The 18058-nt window shown below is 35.8% G+C and overlaps 1 protein-coding gene across 4 annotated transcripts in view; it reads right to left on the bottom strand.

The window, feature by feature from the left end:
* Window positions 1-17661, bottom strand: part of LOC149775782 (major vault protein-like) — a 50657-nt gene extending 32996 nt beyond the window's left edge. Inside the window, exons 1-4 of one of the 4 annotated variants that reach the window (XM_089944128.1) lie at window positions 17641-17661; window positions 5767-5926; window positions 3392-3587; window positions 823-946 (exon numbers count right to left, since the gene is read on the bottom strand). In XM_089944128.1, the coding sequence (XP_089800254.1) occupies window positions 823-946; window positions 3392-3587; window positions 5767-5909 (463 nt within the window). In that variant the 5' untranslated portion in view covers window positions 5910-5926; window positions 17641-17661. Of the gene's footprint in view, window positions 1-822; window positions 947-3391; window positions 3588-5766; window positions 5927-7472; window positions 7600-16809; window positions 16932-17124; window positions 17259-17640 lie in introns of those variants that run through there. The other 3 variants (XM_089944125.1, XM_089944126.1, XM_089944127.1) reach the window with 3 other exon arrangements.
* Between the last annotated feature and the right edge of the window lie 397 nt (window positions 17662-18058).

Below are 18058 nucleotides of genomic sequence, written 5' to 3'. Positions count from 1 at the left end.
TATATATATATATATATATATATATATATATATATATATATATATATATATATATATATATATATATATATAATATTGAGCTTAAAATTGAACTTTAAAAAAGTGAAATTATATCAGCATTGTTTCATTCCAGCTACAGGTACTCAGTTATACATACTCTTTCTTTTTGGAATGCATTCTTCACAATGAAGTTACCTTATACTTACTATGCCTAACAGTTGATCAGCTCGAATTTGAATTTCAGAATAATAATTTATTTTTCAAGTTATTACTTTGAAAGTAATTGTTAATGGTTGTCAATGAAGGTTTGTTTTCTTTGACTGAAATGTTACATGCCTAAATAAATTTGATATACTGGTAATATATACCTTACCATTTTTAATGGTTTTCTTTGTATGCCTGTCAATCAAGTTCCAATAATTCACAAAACAAAATATAAGTAATTTAAGATGTATTTTTATTTAATATAAAACAAATATTTGATACTATTTCTTGCAGTCTAAACCAAGTTTCTCTTCATTTAATAAGTTTTAAACCTTTGTGTGACAAAGATGAATTATAGTGTAATTGGAACCAACTATGGAGATTTGGATGATAGGCAACCTGATTTCCAAGTTAGACAACTGCAACTGAACTCTGTTGTCTACTTTCTACAATTAGACCTTTATTCATCTTTTAATTTCACTGCTATTACATTTCTGTATCCTAATGTCTGGCAGCTTCTCCTATCTTGACATTCATCTTATTCTGCCCAACAACTCTATCCACATAATGGCCAACAATGTATGAATGTAGCTGTAGATAAGAGGGAATAAAATTTACCTGGTCCCTCAAAAAGCCACTCATCTCCAGCTGTTCTCTTTTCACCAGTCTCATCCTCAAAATCTAGAATAGCACGTAAACGAAGGGCCGAGTTAGGGGCAACAACTTTCAGAGGGGTCACAACCTGAAAAGTGTCAATGCTGATTTTATTAGAGCATGCTACCCAGAATGTACAGTATGCAGTCTCTTTTCCTGAATGAATGTTATAATTACAATACAATTAAAATTTTACTAACCAACATTTTAAATCATACTCTGAGGCATGATGCAGGAGTTTGATGAAGCACAATATTTTAAATAATTAAATTTGTAATCCTGGTCAATACCTAACCATTAAAAAAATCAATTAAAAGTCTACATCGCAAAACAATAGTTCAGTTATTACCTAACTACCTCAAAATCTAAAATTTGACCAATATTTGCCTGTGAAGGTGTACCCCACTTGGAAGAAGAATGAATCTTGAGTAGGGGTGAAAAGATTCATTGATATATAGTACTTTTGCCATACTAATACACATATTAATACAAAAGGTGAAGAATCAATACAAAATGATACTTAACCCATGCAAGTTACTTTAATCTTCAGCCTTCAACAAATTAACATAAGGGTGACATTGTTCGTAATCTATACCCACCCTCTCAGTGATTCCATGCTAATTATCTTATCCCAACAGCATGTTCAACATAAAGATGCTTCAAATATGTTCCCCATGTATAATGAAGTACTTACTCTTCATTTAATAACCACTTTTAGGCAAAGTTTCTTTGCTGATTCATATCCTGTCTACGTGGGTCAAATATGATAGCTACACTTACGGTGAGTCAGGCAGTGAAATATGTTTACACTCATTTCTCCTTGGTGGTTATTCTTTGTCCTGGATAAACAATTACCATTAATCAGAACTTAATGTAGCTTGCTTCCCACATGAAAAACAGCAAGTACTGGCTAGAAACTTCAAGCAAAAAGGTCTCATTAAATTATGTAAAGTAGTTAAACTGCACATGGGGGGAGAAATCTGGAATGTCTCTTTTTATGTTATTTAATCAGTGAATGAACGTGTTGACAGGGAAAAAAAATCTGCAGAGAATCGGCAGAGGGCAGATTTCAAACTGCACAAGTCTGTCACCTTGTATACATTTTTTATTTTTTTTGTAGAACATGAGTGGGTATTGTCAATTGTTTTCTATCTTCACTAACAAAAATAAATGCCCATGGCTGCAGCAGTTGTTCTGCAGGAAGTACAATGTGATTTTGTTGGTATTCATTCTCACTTCCACACCTGGACTTGTTCTAGACAAGATTTTCCTTGCATGAGAATTGATTTTATTCTGTTTGGTAACACAGTAATGTCTTCCAAGTTTATGCAAGACATGAAATTAGTATAAGATACTTTAAAAGCAGTGCAAAACCTAGGTGTAGTTGCTAACATAAACCCTGCATCGGGAACTGCCTTAAATAGCCTAAAAGGCTGAATTACAATCATTGACAGCTAACAGATAGTCTGTTTGAAACTATTTCTGTTATCTTGTCATGGATGAGAATGACATATAAATAGATGCCATGTCTATGTCTCTCTCTAATCTGCATACTAAAAATACAATCAATATGTCAGCACACATAAATGGGCACCACCTACCACTGACAGACCTAAAGATGAAGACCATCAGGTTGGCAAGTGTAGCAATAATGTATAGCATCATATGCTATGTATCATGAATTGTATCTAAGTGAGTAATGTTTCACCCCTAATCATAAGGTCTGTAATTTCAATCTCCTTGATCAAGAGTTAGGGTCCAGAGTTGGTTAAGAGTGCCAGGTGCCTTGAGGCCATGGACAAAGAAATCAGTTGCAAGTAGGGTATCTAAGTGTCAGGAATGTCAAATAAGTTGCAAATGGATATAGAGGGGTCAGATCATCTTCACTAGCTAAGGTTCAGATATGTTAACCCTATTTATACCTTGGCAGACTGAGCAGACATTTTAGTGCTTTGTCCTAGCAATATATATTGGAATTCTTGAGTTGCCTCGAGTTGCCTCACTTTGTAATGCCAACTAACCAATAGCATGCAATGGTGGTGCACTGTATATCGTCAAAAAATGGTGGAGACATTTAACCTTAAAAGGATACTTTCTAAGTTTAACATCAAAAGTGTGACAAAGTACCAGAAAAAGTCATTACAGGTGTATTTGAGTGGAAAATTGCTTATTTATGAGTTCATTCAAGTTGCGTGATCCCCTTGTTTCAATCATGTAGGAACAGTGTTCAAATTTGAACAACTTAATTTGATTTGATGTGGGGGCATGCCACTGCATCCAGTGAAATTCACAGACCCGATGTGCAGAAATATCTGCTCAATCCACTAAGGCATAGATAGGGTTAATATATTGGAACCTTGGTTAGCAAAGATGGGGGTCAGAGGTGAGTGAATAGGTTGAGAATGGGTAGCTAAGTGACCCCTGCTTTCTTGTTATTAGATCAAGTGGTTTTTCATCAGTGTCTCCAAACTAGGACGGTTTGTTTTGGTTCAGGGTTCGCAATGGAGGGAGATGATATCTGACTGTTAATTACCTGTTTAAGGACTTCCCCTGGGTAGAGGGGAAATGGATCCTGAGCAAGTCTGATTTCCTGGTCAGCATGGAGAAGTTTAACCTGACCTGCACTGTCAATGACCACAACGCCATCCTTGTCTCGCATGGTTGGATTCTCGATGATACAGTAGTGCCTTGGCGGTACTGTGATCATCTTCTCCGGCCCAAATACCACCCTAGTGTGGAAGAAAATGTGTAGATATAATATTTCACTATTTCTGCTGTCACTGCTTTAAAAATTATGTCACTTAGGATAAAGATAAAAACTTGAAAAATGTACAGAAACTATTCATTCAACTGTATCTTCCTTCCAGCTATATGGATATAAATTAAATCTACAAGAGAATGGTGAATAACAAACAATACATCATATTAAACAAGTAGTTCCATGTGGGCCTGATGCTGCTCACCTGGCTGACATCTGCTTAATAGCCAAATTTAAGAGCAACTCGCCAAGAAATTTCTTTCTGTGCAGCCAATATGCTGTTGACTGCATGTTATGAAACAACTGTTGCAAGTTTTCTCTATATTTTGGCACATCAGCAACATTTGTCCAATTATGGAAAGATTTTCATGTCAAAGTTGGTCAAATTCTGCAGTTTTGTTTTCTTCGTTTTTTTAATCAAGTTCTTGAACCATGTCTGATGGAGGATTGGCTTCATTTTGTGTCAATTTTACAAAAGATTACTTACTGTCAAATTTGGTCAAATTCTGTTGAGTGGTTTTTGAGAAAAAGTTGCTAAAAATGTAACATTTATTATTTAAAGGGTATACATTTTTATTAATGACACATCTAATAGAAGATATACATCATTCAAGCAGCAAAATTCAAGCTCTTGATGTCTAGAATGTTTTCTGTCAAAGCAAGTAAGATTTTGTTCAGCACTTTTACATATGTATCATTTCCCTACAAATGCACGTACAAGATCTGTACCAAAAATATACAGAAAGATGTTACTGCAATAATTCTTATTTACTGAACTTTGGCCTTTTTCAGGGTAAGCCTTGGAAGGGCCCAAAAGTCTCTCCTGTTTTGCAGATGATTGCCACATGGACCACCTATGTACCAAGTCTGGGTAATTTCCACCAAATACTTCACATTGAGATGTACAGTCAAACTGGTCCTAATGGTCACCTTTTCTCCAAGGTCACCTTTTCACAATGGCCACTTTCATCTGACCTCTCCCCTCGCTAACAAATTTTGTGTATAAATGTTCCTAAATAAATGTCCTGTATACAATGGTCACCTACCTTTCCAACAGCAGCCAGATCTTTCCTTACCAAACAATGGTTTCTTGCTACCTTAAGTGGTTACTAGAAAGTATCTGCATGGACCATCGAGTCTATGCAAACTTAAATTTTGCTTCATGAGGAAGATTTTATTTAGATACAGGAATATCATGTGACATGATGTGCAAAACATTTGTCTCACTTGTATTCATAACTCCAGTCATGGGGACAGTTTAACTCGAAGGTGTCAATATGTCAAATTTGAATACAAATCAGTTTTATCATTAGGGTATAGGGTTGAAGCAATTCCTTTGATGGATGGTGGGAAACATTGTTATATTATTGCAACAAAAATGGAGGTTGCCTTATGTGCCAGGGTGATATATTTTGATATCTTATTTGCCTGTAAAGGATTGCTATCTCTGAAGAAAAAGTCTGTCTTTAAAGAGTGATATGAGTTACATCCCTTTTCATTAGGGTCAAGGGTCTTTTAATATTCAAAATGTGCCTGTTGTGGCAGGCAAAGTTTCAGTTCATGTGTCACAAAGAACAGCAATATATAGCTTCTTTTGATTTTCTGTTCATCACAGGTTTCTCACAAATGCAAACTCACATATGCAAACTGTCTTTTGATCTTGGTGGTTTGAGCAACTGACTGATCATATACTGGTTTTATAGCCTGAATAAACTGTGATGAGTGTATATTTTTAAGTCCGTGATGACTGCATTTATTAGATGGATTAAAGTGAACAGGATACAGTAATCTTATGTGGAATATAAATTTGGGAAAGAACAAGATAATTATGATGTTGTATAGTGCACATAAAAAATTTTTGAAAACGTGACAATAGTAATAATAATAATAATAACAGCATATTTGGTAATTGTTCAAAACCTAGTTTTAACCTGCATACCACTGTCGACTATGTGCAACAGTTAGTTTTGCCTTTTCCATGAGTGGCCACTATCCCTTTACTAAAACATTTGATGGTGAGATAAGAATTGTTTGCAGTGAAATATGATTCATTTGTATTGATTTATTTCAGCAAATATAACCTAATAATCACAGAAATATGAATATCCTCATTGATCAAGTTAAATCTATCTAAAACCAATTGAACATACCTTTCATTGTCCTGCCGGATGAAGGTCTGTGGTCCAATCTCTAGCCTGGTAACATTCTTGTTCTGGTCCAATACATGGAGGTAGAAGTACGGGGGAATCCTGAACAAGGAGGATTCATCACCGCCTTTCTTCACTGATGTCATTTTCTTGGTTTAAATATCTGGAAAAACATAACATTTTACTTCTTTAAAACAAAAACATCATCAATGCATTCAAGTTCCATATACCACATAACACTGATCTTTCTGAACATCAAAACTTGAAATACAGGTACATCACAAATCAATAAAGCCAAATCATTAAATAATTTAATTTAGAGGAATCCCCCCACCCAAAAAAAAAAGAGGTTCTATAGTGTTGGAATGATTTAGCTGTTTGAGACCAGATTCAACCATTTCCTAAATGTCAAAATGTAGCCACTTTCTACTGGAGGGAAATTGTGCCAAAAGTAAGATCTTCCTTGTCTACATGATTAAATCCATAATCCCTTTCACACTTTCCTCTAAATTGTGCATACATATACACTATGCTTTTTAAAATAATCTTTACTTCCACTGGTCAGAAAGATCTACTGAGTTCTAGTGGCAGAGTAACATTTTAGCTACAAACATTTGTAAACTCTGTGTGTGTGTGATATGGATTTTTAACGTAGCTTTAACAATTTTTCAGTCATATTGCTATGATGTCTGCAGTGTGGCAGTTTATAGCAATGTCTAGCCCTGGGGCATCATGCCGCAGACATGTAGCATGATGTCCCACCCAGTCCCATTATCCTGACACCAAGCCGACCAGTCCTAACACTAACCTCTTAATGCTAAGCGCTAAGTGAGGTAGCTGTTAGTACCATTTTTGTAAGTCTTTGATATGACTCTGCCAGGGATCGAACCCACAACCTCCCATATCCAAGGCGGATGCTCTAACCACTTGGCCACTGGAGCGGTATACCAGTATTATGGTTAGGAAAAAAGATCTTCCTTACATATTTTGGGTCAATTTGGCATTATATCTATTATCCCAGAGAGACCCCACTTGTGCGCACCTGCACAAACATATCTGGTTTTTCTTTAGTAAACTACGATATAAACAATCTAAAGTTTGCATTACCAGATAACCTTTATCAGTACAAAGTAAGCAACCTCAACATTTTTACAGTCATTGATCTGAAAGCATTAATCAAACTGGTAAATTGTACAGGCATTGATCTAACTCATGGTAATTATACAGGCATTGATCTAACCAGTAAATTATACAGGCACTGATCTAACTGTTAAATTATTCAGGCACTGATCTAACTAGTAAAGTATTCAGGCATTGATGTAACTGGTAAAGTATACAGGCATTGATCTAACTAGTAAAGTATACAGGCATTGATCTAACTAGTAAAGTATACAGGCATTGATCTAACTGGTAAATTATACAGGCATTGATTAAACTGATAAATTATACAGGCATTGATCTAACCAGTAAGTTATACAGGCATTGACCTGACATGTTAATTAATAAATCCTCAATACCTCACTGGCTGGAATTGATCTGACTGGTTAATGAATCCTCAATACCTCACTGGCTGACATTTTTCTCATCCTTTAATTACTGAGCATCTTCAATTCATACAAATTAAGAATTTACATTCTTTTCCTTGAAATTATTAATGAGATCCCAAAATACAGTCCAAAATCTTAAAAAGCAAACAAATTTGCACTTACCTTGAAAATGGATATATTTTCAAAAATTACAAACATGGGTGAACAGTGAAAACCCTCAAAGTGATCATAAACTGCACTATTCTACACAAAATTTACCTTAAAAAAAGCTTGCACTAACATGCACAAGAAAATCTGCCAAAAAATTAGCACAAACTGGAAAATGCTTTCATACCTGGTTGCAGTTACAACTTCAGTGCAAATAACAAGCTTTCACTATAGTCCACAAAACTAATACACCTTAGTAATGACAAAGCCGTCATAGTTTTGTACAGGTATGTACATGTTCCATGGTATCTTAAATACTATCACAAAGGTAAAGGTAAACGTATTCATTTATTGACATAGTGTATGTTCTCCTATATGCTGGCCTTATTACAGGACACTCCTTTTCCTTAATGATTAGTAATATTCTACATAGCCTGATTAATCCAGTCCTGTCTACAAGATCAATATATATATATATATATATATATATATATATATATATATATATATATACACAAAAGACCTAGGCTGGCTGTGCATCCAAATCCCAAGACCAATCTGCAGGTTTTGCCTTCAAACAAACAGATTATATTGAACCCATTTTTGCTGTGTTGGCAACATATTAGTCACAGATACAAGTTCTGATGCAAAATTTGGAAAAATTGCCCAAGCATGTATTCATAACTATATATAGAATGCAAGCACAGCTACATTAATGTCCACTGATTGGCTTGATGGTATTTCACAACCTTGTGACACAGCCAAACAAGCATTAGTCAAGCAAATCAATTCCTGAACAGTCACGCCCTACAGTCATCCCTACACCAGATATGCATGTACACATGTATATAGTGAAACTAACTGTCCATGGACATTCACAACAAAATTACACTTAACATGGACAGGTGTCTTTAAATAAAAGTTAAACACATAGGTCAACTGGTCAACTCGATAAAAGGGATTTACATATGTACATTTCTGTTAAAAACATATTTTATCAGAATGTGTCCTTTACAATACATACTTGAAACAATCACCAGAGCTGTGAATAATTATTTACTGTTGATAAATGTATCACATTGAAGTGGTCCTGACATAATGTTATGTATCATGATACATCTTTCTCTACAACTGAAAATGTATAATCCATGATGCCCAGGAAATGGAAGTTAGGTAATTTCCCCAAAGACAAACTGACACAGCCAGTATCAAACCCAAGACCTTTTGGATTCTGATGCTCGACCAAACAAGTTACAGTGGTTCCTAATTTAAATATAAGAGCGTATAATATTTTTATGCGTGTGTGTGTGTGTGTTTATAACAGATTATTTAATGCTGTAACCAAGGACATGCCACAGTAGCCAAGCCGTGCTGCTGTAATAGCAGGATTCAAACATGTACCATTACGGTTGCTAGTCCTGCATGATAACCACTGAGACATGCTGGCTCAAAGACTGGCTTATGCAATACTCAATATATGAGGAATAAAGAAATGTTGCATATGGAAATTATTAACGATAAACTCAATGAACTAAATCATCAACAAAGAAAACATCTTATCATTGCAAGTAAACAAAAGAACGTTTATGAAAAATTTTGCCAGTTCACTACAAATTCAATCATTTCTCCCTATCTTGTGCCTACTTGTAAGATTCATGCTAATTACTAAAAACCTGCACGAAGAAATCCATATTTTAGGTATTTACTTCATTACCCACCCCCTTACTGTAAAGGCTGAACCATTCCCATTACAGTATCATTACGAGAACAAACCTTGAGCAAACACTGTTTTGTAACCTCTGGGAGCTTTCTTCCTCTTCTTTCACCTTTTCTAAATCTTGTAGATCTACCTCTCACTTATACATGGATGACACATAATAATAACAAAGATACATGCAGTCTGCACTTGAGTGAAGATACATTTTATGTCATTGTAGAAAGATCAATATTTCCAATAAACTCTGCTGTTCATTACAGCTCTCGGCTGTATAAATTACATGGCTGGGTATAGGCTGTATAAATTACACCCAACATAACATGGCTGGGTATAGGCTATATAAATTACACCCAACATAACATGGCTGGGTATAGGCTGTATAAATTACACCCAACACAACAATACATGGCTGGATATAGGCTTAGCTTAAACAGACAGGGATGGAAGGACTGACTGCAGGTTCCGGATAAAATAACTCACCCACCTACCCCAGCCCCCATGAAATCAATCAAATATGTAAAAACTTTGAAAATAGTGGGTTCAGAGTGAAGACTGGAGTTTAAAACGATTCATATACATATATTTATCTACATAGCCAGTCACATACGTATATAATATTATATAATATCTTATTGTATATTTATAAAATTGAGACATGTATTGGAACAGTTTTACTATTTTTCAGGGCTATAACTAATGTTAGTATTAGACTGGCATGACAGCTGTGGATTTACCCTCTTTTCATTGAGCGTCCAGGTTACTAAAGCAATACTACAGCAATGGTATCAACACTTCATAATTTTATTATTGCAATATTTGGTGCTGGATCTGATAGAAGAATATCTCCATTTCTCTCAGACCCTTCCATGCAAACACTGTGCCTTCAAACTGTCTATGGACTGTATTTGCACAACATTAGTAATTTACCAAATTTACCACTATGACATGGGTCGGTGGTTCTTCCCTGGGTTTTCCAGGGTTCTTCCTCCACCAGTTATACTGGCCGCCATGTATAGCCTATCTTGTGCTGAAAAACGGCGTTAAACCCTAGAACAACAACAACAACAACCACTATGACATTTGTCTACACAAGGAACACTAAAAAAAACAAAAACAATGCAAATGATACAGGTTAATTATTCATTAGACTCTTGGCTAATGTAATCTTAAGTCTGATCTAACACATACATCAGAAAAAGGAAGTAAATATTGCTTCATTAGCTCACTGGGAATATAGTTCTAATGTATGTGGTTGGTTTATTTTTAAAAACACTTTCAACATTCTATATTGGCTATACATGTGAGTTAAGTGTCTTTCCTAAGGCCACACAGATGAGGCTATCTTAAGCATTTCCATGCAAGAAAATCTGGATTACTGCATTTGCCAAACAATTTATTATTGAAAAACTATTTGGTTTAAGCCTTTAGTCTTAAAAAACTCATTGTAAGCACTTTCAAACTTGTTAGGAGAATGCAGAAATGCCAAATTTTTCATACAGTTATTCTTGGTAATAAGAACTAAATTTAAAAAATAATTTTAATATTTAAGGTACCTAATATTTTGCAACATTTTTTGAAGAAAAAAAAAACCACTGAACCAAAAATTCATATTGTATAATTACAGCTGGATTTATGGCATATGGAAAATCATGCAACGACAGGTACATAATTGTTAGACCACAAGCCTATATATTTTCTTTATAAAAAAAAACTGCATGGACTATGAATCATTAAATGTTTATGCGAAATACGTATTTAGTACCGTATATCTGACACATTCAGAAGCCAAGGTATCTGACTAAAATGCATACTGTACTTGCAAAAGGGTGTATGCTCAAATCATACCATCAGATAAACCGTGTCAAACTATTATTTTATGTCCTTCGGCAAGGCACTTTACTCCAATTGATAAATAAATATGTACAAGTTTTCCAATAAGATGCAAATGTATATTCTATGCAGGACTGATTCAAATGCTACAATATCATCAAATAAAGCAAATGCTGGAAGAATAAAAGGGTAGCTTAATGACAGTCTGTGGCACCAATACAAGTAGAGACCCACAATGAATTGATCCATTATCATTCATACTATGAGCTAGTGGGGTTGTTGCCATTAGCAGTGATCCACAACACAAGCAATACAAACTGTGGTGTTTTCAATGGTCTAACACACATACAGTGAGAAAAAAAAATGCCTTGTCAGGTATACTACTGAAATTATTTGTCCCATAATATCAATGTAATTATACCTTATATACACGCTTAAAAGTTTAGTCCAACTGCAAACTGCATGAATCCAGATCTTCCAGCGCATAATGCACTGGCAGATCTATGTGCAGTTTTATAAGAGTAATCAATAGAACAAACAACACAGACCTTGATCTTCTGATGCATTATTCTATGGCAGATCTGGATCTTTGTCGTTTGCAGCCTGACTTGACTTACAAGCGAGTATATATTTAGTATGACAATCCTTAAAATTCTGAATACTGAATCTTCAATGAACCTTTGAGCCCCATGCATTGCAATGAAACTGTTCAACAAATGAAAAGAGGAACTCTACAGTACTTTCACATTTTTTGCACAAAGATAAATACTTTGATATGTTAAAGATACCAAACAGCACATTGGCATTCAACAATGAACGCTTCATTAGAAAGCATGATAAGTGACATCCGATTACACAGAATTTATAAAAGGAATGACCAAGTTGTTCCAGCAAGTCTGTATGAAAGCAAATTTTGAATCTATGTCTACAATAGCCCTTAGAACAATACTGCACATATTCACCTAATTACTAATAAAAGGTAAGAACTTTCTCTAGTTGTTGTTGTAGGGTTTAATGCCATTTTTCAGCACAAGATAGACTATACATGGCATCCAGTATAAATGGTGGAGGAAGAACCCAGGAAACCCTGAAAGAACACCAACCCATGAGAAGCTACTAGCAAGCTTTCTCACATACCCACACTGGCCAAACCCGAGACACGAACCCACGTAGAGGTGAGATTGCATGATCCATAAAGGTGAGTGCTTTAAACCACATGGCCACTTGGGACCCTGAACTTTCTCTAGAGTAAATATATAATATTACACATAATACGGGCACATGACAAATGACAATTTTTACTGCAACAATATTTGATGTAAATGTAACAAGATAAAATCAGGTCACAGGCAGTAGATCACACATGCCTGATGTCATGTAGATTTCCAGTGTCCTATGTGAAGATCTGACACAGTCCACTTAAGGATCATGTTCTAGTGACCCATGTTATTACCATAAAAGCTATTTTTATCTGCCAGTCAGATGAAATTTTATATTGTAGCATTTGGGAGACTGAGCAGTATGACTGAAGAGAATCAATGTGTGTCAAACAATCTGATTCACTTTCAATTATCTAAAAGCTATATTTCTATTGGCCAATTCAAAGGTCACCAGAACATGACCCCTAAGTGGTCACTGTCAGATCTTAACATAGGACAACTGAGATCTGATGGTGTCTGTTCATGCATGGGATGGGGATTTTACTTCCCTTTTCTCTGTGATAGAGACATCCATAAACATTTTAAAAATGAAATTCAATTTCAAAGTTTATGAACATGCAGAAATCTACCAATGTCTGTTGAAACATGAAACATGGGAATTAAGTTTTAAATTATTGTCACTATGCAAATGCGTGATGATGAACCACAGTAATATTAATGAAAAACAAAAGCTGCTTTAAGAAACATGATAGATCCTATTCCCAACCCTCCAGATATGCCATGGAACATCAATGTTTGCAACGTCTCTTTCAGTCCGGTGTATTAAAAAGTGAAAAATCTAACGGTATCAATCGATTTTTTAATCCTTTGTCAATTATTGATGGCAGTTTTTAAAACCCAAATCTATAAAGGTGGTGCTTTACAGTTTTCGCATTTTGCATAGGGAGGGTTAGAATTTTGAAGAAAAAGACTTTCCCTGGGTTTCTTCACTGGTTATTCTGGCTATTTAAAAAAGACCTTGTATATCTTGCGTATTGTTCCAAGAACCTTTAATTCCCTTTATTTTGGTGTATGATTGATGGACGTAATATGGGTTATAGAGTATACAGCTTGGCCTTACATCAGATGTGAACTTTCAAAAAACTGATAGCTCCACTTCGTCATTCTCACTTCCTGGACTTGAGAGGTAAATGGTAGAAAAAAAATGCTGATAACTTTTTTTTACACTTTATATATTTGGTAATTCATCCATTGCACTTTCAGAAGCTGGTATTGTCTAGTCTGGCAAAATTCATTTTCCCAATTTTATTCGTGCTAAAGATAGTGTACTTTAGATTAAATCAGGGTAATATTTTTAGCACAAGGGAGCAGTCATTTTAGTTAGTACATGTTCAAAGCACACTGCTATTTCTATAAGTATAACATCCAAAGAAATGTCAGCCACATTACATCATGAATGTAGCATAGAGATATACCAACATTCTCTCCACTGTGCATATTTCAAATGCAAACAACTTCACCTCACATAACGTCACTCTCTCAAAAGTAAATAATAACTGGTGAGTGTCCCCAAGTAGAATTTTCATACCGATGTCTTTATTGAAGAAAGGCAGTAGTATGGATTGACACAGTGGTAATTCTTAGCCCATAGGTCGTCATGCTCTCAAGTGGAACACTGAGATCAATCCTTATCATTTGAGATGTCCAAGTGTTTTTTTACCATTTGATGGGTGGAAAGTGATAGGTCACAAGGCTAACTAACACCACAAACCTAATCTATATCACTGCCCAAAAAGTTAAGATGTGGGATCTAGACAGGACTCTTGTTCTTTTAATCCATATACTGCATATGGATCATCTTTAGTCAAAGTTTCTGACATCTGTAAACTGCAAGTGTTACATTTTTTCACCAAGTTTTTTTTATGTACAAGGCTTAATGGTACATCAACACAATCATGGCTAAAGAGTGCTAAGCTTAGGCATCCTCAAAGAGACATTCAGGCAAAATAAGTTAAACTCCTAAAAATACTTTGAAGTCAAATTTTTCATTTACAAGCCACCTCTTGAAAAAGACCTCATGTCAAACATCTTCATGGGACATATCTATGGATTAAAACAAATCTGTTTATCTCTTATGCAAACACGAGATAAAACAGAAGTAGGGTTAAGAAAGAACAGTAGATTTGTACAATTTGGTCAGTGTTCTAACTCCAACAGAGAAAGGACCGTCATTAACCATATTTTACTACACAAATGGACAAAAATTACAACTATGGAACAAATTTTAATTCTGTTAGTATTAAAATATGCACATCATCTCATCACATCTGTCCTTTCAAAGTAACTTGTTGCCATTCATATTCTAGTTATCCATATCAAAAGCATTTTTTGCATATCTTAGTAGATCACTGCCTAGATTATATTTTAGGACAGTCCTCATCATTGTTGACCTTAACATTTAGGAGATGGTGTATTGTTGCTGTATCCAGGTTTCCTCAGAATGGAAAATGTCCTTTCAGTGTCAGCACTGGAAGGTACTGATGTTAATACAACTCACACAAGTCCAAAAAGAGGTTTGGCAAAAGAGGATTTCAAAAATTAAACTCAAATGAACTATAAAACCCAATTTAATGCCCTTGCATCAACCTCTGTTTTCAAACTGATTAATAAATGTCTTTGCAAAGTAACATTTAAGTACTGTACAAGCATTCTGTAGTAAGGATAACTCTCGCTTACCTCTGTAGTAAGGATAACTCTCGCTTACCTATCAGAATATTGTACAATTCTTAAGTTTTGGGGCTCAATAAGGTTTAATGCAGAAAATTAAATGATGGCTTCATGAATAGAAAAATATGTATAGTGCAAAAGCATAAATAAATTATGCTAGTTTTACATTGTAAGATATGTTAATCCTGATATTTGTGACAGGAAAAGGCAATGTCTTGCTGCTGTCATTTGCAGTGCTGTGTAACATGTTGTGAGGTCAGTCGCAAGTAAAGGTCAAACTGCGAATCCCTCACATACTTGGCATCACATAATGATACTGCCATACAGCTTTGAGTGCAAATGCTTTTGATGTACTATCTCTACTCTGATGTCTTCTTTCCAGACAGAATCAATTCAATAGAGTGGATGTGTTTCAAGATTAGCTGTCAAACACTCTAGTAGAACAGTGTTGGTAAAATGTCACCCCTTAAATCCCATCATAAATATCAGGGTTGACTTCTTTCATTCCAGGACTAAGATTATGGTTCAGTGACTTCATGGACAGAAAGAGTACAGGGGCACACCCTGAACCACTTTTGCTAGGGAAGGAGCCTAAACAAGTAGGTGCATGGTTTGTGAGTCAGACACCCCATTTCAAGAGCAATAATTTTAACCATCAAACCTGTAAGGAAAATAAACTCCCAGAAATATTCCAGTTGATTCGCCTATTTTATGACAAGACAGGAAAGGTGCACACAGCCCACCCCCCTCACCCTCACACATACTGGAATGGAGCCGATGTGTGGAACATAATTTCTCGAAGTTGCTAACCTTGTCTCTTTGGGTGGCAGAGTCCAGTTTCGTAAATTGGCCCCTGGCAAATTTCTTAACTTAAGGCTATGGTATGACTTTTTCAGCTATTATTGTTTACTATTTATAGATATGGATATATATTTGTGAACTAGGTGTTTCGGGCTTGTGTTGTTCTTGAAATTGATGTCAGGCATGTACACCTTCCATAGTTGCTCTGCAGTATGTTGATAGTGAAATACCAATAGTCGGCTAGGAAGAAGAGCTAGCCTCCCATAGCAGTAGACACGTGGGTTCAAGGCAAGTAGAGTATCTGAAAAACGGCTTGGATGACAACTATTCTGAATTGCATCAAACTATTTAGTATACAATGTTTTTCAAAATTTTCATCCAGGGAAAGAGCTTGTGTTTGCACTGTGAGCACCACATGCTGTCAAAAATGGCCTTTGGATGCGAAAAATGCATGTATAAAATAGGGGTTGGATGCATAAACTTCTTCTGCTATGAACTGCCATTGACTTCTCTGGTCAAGTGAATACTATTCTTATGCTTTGTTTTACTATAGGTATCTAAAAATATGGACCTTTTTGACCTCACTTGTGTATTTGATTTTTTATGATTTTTTATACTAGGTCGCTGATTGTACATAAAAACTGGTTCCTGCCCCCTTTGAGTCATCCTACCTTTTGACACTCTGCATGTTTGTATTCTCCCCTGGCTCAAGCCTCCTATTGTTTTTTATTCAACATTCAGTTTATGCTAGTCACATGCGTACGAGCTCATACGGGGGACCCCGAGTGGCCGAGTGGTCTAAAGCGCTCTCCGTTACGGATCACTGCCATCTCACCTCTGTCTACGTGGGTTCGAGTCTCGCATTCGACCAGTGTGGGTATGTGAGAAAGCTTGCCAGTAGCTTCTCGTGGGTCGGTGGTTCTTCCCGGGTTCTTCCTCCACCATTAATACTGGCCGCCATACATAGCCTATCGTGTGCTGAAAAATGGCGTTAAACCCCACAACAACAACAACGAGCTCATACGGAAGATCTAGTCCTTCCATGTAAGACGTCTCCCCTGATATCTGTTATTTTTAGGGCGACTAAACAACACCAATATATGAGGAGGATTCTTACATTATAGGGCCAACTGCAGACCTGTCAGCAACCCGGATCTTAGCCCAACATTCAACAACTTGTTCACGGATTCTTTCTTTTATCTGAAATAACTGGTGGCCGAGTCAGAAAGAAAATAAGACGGTAAACAAATTGTTGGTCTACGCGGAACTTAAGTCACGAAACGGCCGGCAAGGTGTGGAGTACAAATCTTCTTGTATCTCCATTATTTGCGAACACAAAATATAATTACAAACCATAATTACTGTTAAAGTTAGGATTTTTTTTTTTAAATTATACTAAAACAAAAGTATCAATGAAAGGACGCTTTCTTACCTTTTAACCCGTGCAAAGACTGCTAACTCAGTTGCTGTCAGTTTTATCTACCGTGCCCACGCTCATGTCCAGCCAATGGAATGTCTGGGTATTTTTAGATATTCAGAGCATTTATTTTTAGAAATGACGCTCTTTTATGGCTTTTGTGTTGTATAACGTTAATTCGTTTTAATGACAACCAGCCTCACTTACACATCCAGTGTCATAGACGTTATTTTAACACTGCAGTAGGCATTATTCCCGTAACAGCTTATTTTTAACACCAGGGTCGTTCTTTGGGGTAGGGGTGGGCATTCACCCTCTCCCCCCCCCCCCCGCCATTTGCATCTGCTGTAAAATGTAAAATTGCTGTGGCCTATATACGAAAATTAACAAGCCCGTCAAGTTTTGCCCCCCCCCCCATCAAGTTTTGCCACCCCACCCCCAAAAAAGTAACCCAGAAAATTCTATTTACTATGCATCTTTTAGAATCATACAAATAAATAAATACATTATATAAAAGATGGAAATGTGTACCTTAAAACAAAACTGTAGTTTAATCCAAGTTTCCAATTTTGCAAGAAGTTGTCCCACACGTACAAAACCGTCTGCTACCCAACGTTTCTACTTGCCGCTGAAACATAAATTCTCAACAGATTCCCCGGCGTATAGTCTGTTTCTAAATTCTGTAGTAATTTTTCCCCATCAAAAAAACGTTGTAAACACATTACATCCTATTCATTGTTGTTTCTCTTCCATGTAATAGCTTATTTTTCATAAAATGTTGAACTTTACTAACTTTTTTTACAATATCGGTTTAGTTTGCTTAATACCTCTTGCCATTTAATGGCATTATTACGTTGAAATTTGTAAAACTAGCTATAAAACTGACCTAATTACTCGACTGAACTGCTGACAGAAACAGCCCAAAGTAATATATTTCATTTCTGTCGCA

This window comes from Sinohyriopsis cumingii, chromosome 19, assembly GCF_028554795.1.
Source record: "Sinohyriopsis cumingii isolate HCF-2022 chromosome 19, ASM2855479v2, whole genome shotgun sequence".
Taxonomy (NCBI): domain Eukaryota; kingdom Metazoa; phylum Mollusca; class Bivalvia; order Unionida; family Unionidae; genus Sinohyriopsis; species Sinohyriopsis cumingii.
This window is presented reverse-complemented; position numbering and strand designations above follow the sequence as displayed.